Source organism: Antedon mediterranea, chromosome 7 (assembly GCF_964355755.1).
Source record: "Antedon mediterranea chromosome 7, ecAntMedi1.1, whole genome shotgun sequence".
Taxonomy (NCBI): Eukaryota; Metazoa; Echinodermata; class Crinoidea; order Comatulida; family Antedonidae; genus Antedon; species Antedon mediterranea.
The window spans coordinates 11226726-11234564 of NC_092676.1; the positions used below are offsets into that span (position 1 = coordinate 11226726).

The 7839-nt window shown below is 40.5% G+C and overlaps 1 protein-coding gene across 1 annotated transcript; it reads left to right on the forward strand.

The window, feature by feature from the left end:
• Positions 1–2953: 2953 nt before the first annotated feature.
• On the forward strand, positions 2954–4072 carry LOC140055421 (uncharacterized). Its single transcript, XM_072100760.1, has one exon. It carries the CDS (start codon positions 2954–2956, stop codon positions 4070–4072), a length of 1119 nt encoding a protein of 372 aa, XP_071956861.1.
• Positions 4073–7839: the final 3767 nt, after the last annotated feature.

Genomic DNA, 7839 nt, shown 5'->3' on the forward strand with positions numbered 1-7839 from the left:
AATGATGAGAACAGTAAACTACATCATATATTAATCAAACAGGTATTGACTGAAGATGCTCAGGAGAGTATCTTGAATCTTGTTGACAGAGGGCAAACGGCCAAAACTAGCTTTGTATAAGAGCGTATTGTTGGTGAAAGACATTTTTGGGATCGGATGTGAAAGTGAAATATCTAAATTGGGATACGTTAAATAAAAAGAACAAAGAACTTTCAACTCAGAGCTACAACTAACTTATTCAGCAGGCTTTTGCTAATAGTCACGTCTGGACATGACCTAAATTTACAGCAAGCAATATCAGAGTACGAATTTAGTAATGTAAATCCTTTACTTATGAAGCCTGATGGTACATTAAACCCTTGTGTTAACAAAAGTCACATAATCTATGCCCTGGAAGGTCTTGTGGAACCTGAAATTAACCAAGAAACACCACAGCATGCTGATGCATACTAAACTGTTACAGAATTAGAAGGTCGGGAAATCACATCACCTCATCCTGTGAATCGCTACCTCATCATCGATGGAATGGCATTTGTTCAAACTCTTATGAATGTTCAGACTTTTAACACCTGCAAAGATTTTGCGGAGGCATTTGTAGTCTATATAGATTCTACCATATCAACAGTGACGCAACTTCCGGGTTCCCATGAGAGGCACGACCAGTGTCCGCTAAGATCATTTTGTACTTCCAGAACCGCGACAGGTCAGACGTGTGCGCTAGTTGGATATTGTTTCTTTAGATACATACGGCGTGAGGATCATCGCAGTTGTGGGCTTCATAAAAGGTAACGTTAAAATTTTGCTTTAGGTGTAGTTGTAGTTGTAGTTGTAGTAGTTGTTAGGAGGACTGGGCGGAGTGTATTACCGTACGGACACCCTTAATTTAGCCTATAATGTCTTTATTTCTATCTCCTTATCTTATGATGAATTCGGAGTAGGCTATTATAAATTGGGAATGATGGCGTGCTAGTGAGGCTATATGCGTGGCCGCCATCTTTAATGTGGCATGCCGCATATGTTTGTTAAAGGGAAAGTAAGTTACTCGTTTCCGTAATGCAGTGTTTTGTTTTACACCTGCACAATGGAGAGTAAGCTGATAGTCTCCGTTCACTCAATTAACCAATGCGTTAAAAAGGCTATAATTTATAAATTCATTGCTATATCAGGCGGTTGTTGGGCCTTCTACTATACTACTAGGCCTAGAGCTATTACCATAGAGATATTATAATTTCTCTATGCTATTACTAATTAATAGTAGGTATTGCTAGCTAGGCCTTGACTGGCAAATGTGCATGTATGCGAGTATACTAAGCAGGTCATGACCTTAATGGTATGTCTGTTGCATACAGGTGTTATAACAAGCCAAGCGATGAGATTTCTTGGGTTGATGTACAGTGACTAAGCTATATAGTACTGTTATTCTAGTGCAGCTTCTAGTGTTAGTGATAAATTAAAGGAGGAGTTGATTAACTCCATGTCGTCAATGGTGGCCAGCATGAAGCAAGATTTGGTTCAACAAGTCAAAGATATGGTTGGCTTCACAGAGGAGCCTGATGAGGGTCAGTCCTATATGCCTGTGTGGTCGGATGATGAGCTCCCCGCTGCAAAAACAGCACAACGCATTGATGAGTACACAAGTGGGCCAGCGGAGGTAGCTACAGCTAGTCAAACCAGTGATTTTGCTGACTTAGCAGCTGCATTTAGTACAGCCACACTTACAGGGCCAGCTGTGGATGATAAATGGGCTACAATTGTAAGTGACCTAATTAGTGGAAGGATACCCCCTGCAAGATGACTGAGCTTACGGGAAAATATCTTCGACCACTCAACTGTGAAATGCTAATCACACCCAAGGTGAACTTACCTGTGTGGGGCCAGTTGAAACCTTCTACCAGGACCAATGATGTTGGGTTGCAGAAAGTGCAGGCACTGTTCGTAAACTCTATGTATGCTGTGCTCCAAGCATGTCACAAGGCCTCAGGTGATTTGAAAACTACATTGACGCATGCACTGGTTATAGCGCTGACTGCAAACCGGGAGTTTAACCTGAAGCGAAGGGACATGTTAAAACCAGACCTTAACGCACGATTTGTTGCACTCTGTGGGGTTACGACTCCCATAACCACAGAGCTCTTTGGAGATGATGTTACCAAACAGATAGACGATCTCTTCAAATCAAACAAACTTGGCGAGAAATTATCAGGTGCTAGAAGAGGTCGGGGTCGTGGATACAACCCATATGCAGGAGCCAGACGAGTTGGTTTCCGCAGCCGAGGTGGAAGTCGCTCAGGGTTCCAGAGGTACCAGTCAAACAAGTCTTTTTTAGAAGGAAAGGGCTCCTACCAACGCAGACAGGGAGCCCGGCTGGCTGCTCAACCAAAGGGAAATCGAGAGTAGAGGTCAGTTTTGTTAATCAGATTGATAAAATTCTTAATAATCATGGTAGTTTTATTGCAGGTCAATTAAGGTTCTGCGTGGACCGTTGGAAAGAGATCACTACGAATCCCTTTGTTCTGTCATGTGTTACCAATTGTGAAATTGAATTTGAAGCTATGCCTGTGCAGGCTGGCTATAATCAACAATTAGAGTCGCAATTTTCTGTTGCTGAGCAACGAGCTATTGACTCAGAACTTTCATCTTTTTAGGCCAAAAGGGTTATTGACATTTCCAAACTATGTAAAGGAGATTTTGTTTCGCCTATCTTTATCCGTCCCAAAAAAGAACCGGGTAAATATAGAGTTATTTTCAACCTTAAGGAACTTAATGAGTATGTCACTTATAGGCATTTTAAAATGGACACGATAGATTCGGCAATAAAGCTTATGAAGCCGGGGTGTTTATGTCATCCATCGACCTCCGGGACGCTTATTATTCGGTGCCTATTGCAGCAAAGTATAGACGGTTTCTTAAATGTTGTTGGAAAGGTGTATTTTACCAATTTAATGCGCTACCTATGGGCTTATCTTGTAGCCCTCGCGTTTTTACAAAGCTGCTGAAGCCAGTTTTTTCTACTCTAAGGAGTAGCTTTGGTATCTCATGCCTTGGTTATATTGATGACTCGTTTTACACTGACGACACATTGGCGGGGTGTCAAGAGGCTACTTTGCAAGCTACAATGCTGCTAACAAAATTAGGTTTTTCAGTGCATCGGGAAAAATCTGTACTTAGACCCACTCAGCAGTTAGAATACCTAGGATTTCAATTAAACTCGGTGTCTATGTCTGTTTCGGTTACCAAAGCAAAGATATCAAGCATTGTTGGCCTTTGCAGAGAGTTTGTATTTAAGAAATCTGGTAGCATCCGGGCCTACAGACATCTTGTCCGAGACAAAGACTTGGCATTGCGGCATTCAGCCGGTAATTTTGAGGTGATGATGATCCTCTCGGAGGAGAGTATAATTGAACTTGAATGGTGGATAACATTTCTCCCAACAGCCTCAAAACTGATTAATCATGGCCCTATTAACTATACGATCTTCGTAGATGCTTCCCGCAAGGGCTGGGGGGGGGGCATAGTTGACGAGAGCAGAACGCAGGGGCTGTGGTCCCTAGAGGAAGCTGTTCACGACATAAACATTCTAGAAATGCTTGCAGCGCTATTTGGCTTACAGGCACTTTGTGGCCATTTGCACAAAGTGCATATTCGTATTATGTCGGACAACGCGACCGCTGTCTCATATATAAATTGTATGGGAGGTACGAAATCGTGGTCATGTAATTCGGTTGCCTACAAGATTTGGTACTGGGCAATAGAGCGAAATATTTGGCTTACCGCTGCTCATACTCCGGGCATAAAAAATGTAGAGGCAGATGTTCTGTCTAGAAATTTTGTATCTGGGTTAGAATGGCAAATGAATGCAGGTATTTTTTCTAAGATTGTTGACTGTTTTGGAGTGCCGGATATTTACTTATTTGCTAGTCGAATTAATCATAGGGTACCGGCATATGCGTCTTGGAAACCAGATCCAAACGCTGTTATCATTGATGCTTTTACCAGTGATTGGTCAACATTTAAACAATTTTATGTTTTTCCCCCTTTTTGTCTGATAGCTAGATGCCTACAGAAAATTTGACTGGAACACCATCATGGTGGTGCCACTGTGGAGAACACAAGCATGGTTTACGAGAGTTCTCGACTTACTCATTGACACACCACGCTGGGTGAGGGTCAACAAGTCAGTGTTAGAACACCCACTTATTCATCACCATCCACTAAGCTCACAGTTATGTCTACTAATTTGCAAGTTGTCAGGGAAATCATCGCTGACGTCAGCCTACCGGCAGAAAATGAGGACGTCATCTTATGTTCTTGGCGACAGAGCACAAGGAAGCAGTATGACGTACACATCAGAAAGTGGCGTCAATTTTTGTTTTCAAAGGAAAATTGATTTCTTGCACCCCGTTGTAGGAGATGTCTTAAAGTTTTTACATAACCTTTTTAAAGAAGGTCTTTCTTACTCCTCGCTTAACACGGCTAGGTCAGCGTTAGCATGTTGCTTCACTGACTATCAGGGCAGGGAGGACCGACCCCTTACACATCATGTACTAGTGTCCAAATATATGAAAGGGGTTTTTAATTGCCGGCCTCCGGCTCCAAGGTACGCAGTTACCTGGGACGCTAACATTGTTCTAGATTACTTAGCTCTAATGCAGCCATTAGATAAGTTGTCACTTAGGGATTTATCGTATAAACTAGTCATGTTGATGGCTCTAACGTCAGGGCAGAGATGCAATATGCTGGCGGGACTAGACACTAAGAGTATGATAAAGTCGGAAAACAGCTTTGATTTTTCAATTACTGTACTTGCTAAACAGGACCGGCCCAATAAACTGTTTTCATCCCTAAGATTTAAGAAATATTCAAAACAGGAATTGTGTGTGTTTAATACTCTTGAATCATATTTGGACCGTACACAGCCACTGAGAAGCGAGTCAAAACTGTTGATCTCGTATGTTAGACCATTTAAATCCGTTGGGGTTAGCACCATTGGCAGATGACTTAAAACACTACTGGGCCTAGCAGGAATTGATACAGCTACGTTTACTGCGCATAGTACAAAGGCAGCTAGTGCTTCTAAAGCCAGTAGGTCCATCCCGGTGGATGAAATTTTAAAACACATAGGTTGGGCCTCTGCTACTACGTTTAACAGGTATTATAATAAGCCAATTGATAATAGTAACAAAAATGCATATGATGTTGCAGTATTACAATAGAGCAATAAAAATAACGTTGGCATGGCAACAAGTATTCTGTGTTGGATAATTTGTCCTTGTGTTCACTCTGCTTTAAAGTCTCATGGGAACCCGGAAGTTGCGTCACTGTTGATATGGTAGAATTGAAAATTAAACGAGGCTTACCTGTAAGGTGAAGTTTGATGTAAATTCTACCATATCAGCAGTGGCACTTCTGGGTTAACATGCCCTTCCCTATTAGCTACCCGCCCTTATCGGTTTTTTTCTTACCACGTCGGATCGTGCACACAAGGATTTGAAGTCTGATCTTAGCGGACACTGGTCGTGCCTCTCATGTTAACCCAGAAGTGCCACTGCTGATATTGTAGAATTTACATCAAACTTCACCTTACAGGTAAGCCTCGTTTAATTTTCAATTCTCCAATTAACAAATAAATTGATGTTGGTGGACGTGTCATCTTTGACAACTATGAGAAGACACTTTCGCTTAAAGACGATATCCGATATCAAACATCTTCTGTAGCAGGGTAACTTAGCACTTTTTTTGTGCACTTTGTGACAAAAGCACCAAATTTGGCACAAACCTTCTTTAGGGTATATCTAACAATCCTAGAAGGGGTGCCCAAAAATCGGAACAATTTAACGACGTCATTTGGACCACACCCCTTTTTTTAGTATTACGTAATTAGGTGAAAACTTAAATCTTCGTATATACATACCAAGTTTGGTATCAAATTAAAACTCATGACATGTACATTGCAATACACACATAAAAAATATATGATTTCTCTTTCTCGGAATATATAGGTCAAATAATGTAATTTTCTGTCATATTGAAGGGGATTTCAATCAAAACGCGCCAATATTGGCCTATGTTATGAACATTGTAGTTATCAACAACATTCATTTTTGTAATAGAACAACTAATATATATTTATCCTGTACCAGTTACTTTCCTTTAACATAATATTAGGAACCACTGAAAAAAGTATATAAAACATATACTGTATCAAACTTGGCTCAATAACCACTGGACTATTAGTAAACCGACAAAAGACCATTTGACTGACAATTATGGCGTTAGCATCCATAACAATATATGGAGGTGATTATCAACTTTACTTTATGAAATTATTTATCTGGAAACAAACACTTATAATGGTACAGAGTTGCTAGATGACGAACAAGTTCCACGGCATGGATAACAACGACCAGTGCACTGCTGAACGGCACTTGCAGTTCCCTGAGCAAAAAGGCAACATTTTGCAGCCACACTTTAGCAATTCCCTACATGCCTTGGATGCTTCAGGTAGTATTGTCCAGACTGGTGTCCATGTACTGCCGGTTTTAGTCCAACCAAAGTCTTCTGGTGATGGAGCATTCTGCTGTGGCTGTAGACTGGTGGTCCAAATGCATGCTTGGTATATGGATCCGTTGGAATGCTGTAAAAGTGCATCCTGCAATAAACAATTTAAAGATTGGTGTTACCTTTTAATGAAAGAAAAACATGAACCTGATAATAAATTATTAAACGACAATTGACAATTATATGGAAGCTCCCCTTACCTGTGTAGGAGGAATGTTGTCCATTGTCCGTGCCTTTCTTGAAAAAAGATCTTGTCTTAGCTTAGTAACACTTCTTAAAGTACTTGTCTTGTCGTATAGATGACATGTAAACTCCTCTAGCAACTGGAATTGAGATGAGTTGACTCATGGAGGTTTAATACCTCCATGGTTGACTCCTAGAGATTTGAAAGGGTGATGTGCCATGGAAAGAAAGGCTTCGGTGACTTCTGGAAATGAGTTCCACGTCTACCATGCGGAGTGTTTTGCTTTTCCGAAGAACTGGGATGTAGTATCGGACACAGTAAATGCATGAAAAACTGGCAGCCCTCTTGACTTATCCTCTCCTAGGTTATGGCAGATAGTATTTATATTAAAATATTGGAAGTGCTTACCCATGCCAAATGCGACCCAGATACACGTACCAGGATAACAGGCTATTAGATTGCAGAAAATACCAAGCAGGATAACAATGACATCAGTATCAACTGTATACGCACCAAAATAACCCTGCTACCTTTCTTTAAGGCATGATGAATGTGAATGCACATCCTGGAGTCGGCCTCTTCATGGTCGCATATTGACATAGGTTGAGTAGATGTCAACATACAACAGACTCGCCTTCAGGACATATATCAAGAATTACTTACTAATTTAATATGCCTTTTTTAATTAATGGTATGAAACTGTAGGCTATAAGTAAATTAATCGTTTGGTTACCAACAAAATAAATTAGTATGTATCATAATAAAACTTACCTAATGTAATGTAAACTTCTTTGCAGTCAGAGTAATAATGGGTAGACACCTTTGTAGTTAAAAAGTTAAATAACTCCTCTTTATTTACTGGAATCTTTCCTCCTGATCCCTTTTCCTCTTTTTTCTCCTGTAGACTGCTTAAGACTATCTGTTCTGTAAGTGTCCCACACTATATCAATTCTGTTACTATTCTGCAGCTGCTGTCTGGTCCACGGTAGAAAGACCTATCATACAAATGATACAAGAATAACGATCCGCATATAGAAGTGACCAATTATGTGGTGGTTAAACAATAGATACAATCCTGAATGCAAAGAAATGTACTC

Bases quoted from the DNA above. Each gene is read 5' to 3' on its own strand.
- LOC140055421 (XM_072100760.1), top strand. From the start codon at position 2,954: ATGGGCTTATCTTGTAGCCCTCGCGTTTTTACAAAGCTGCTGAAGCCA.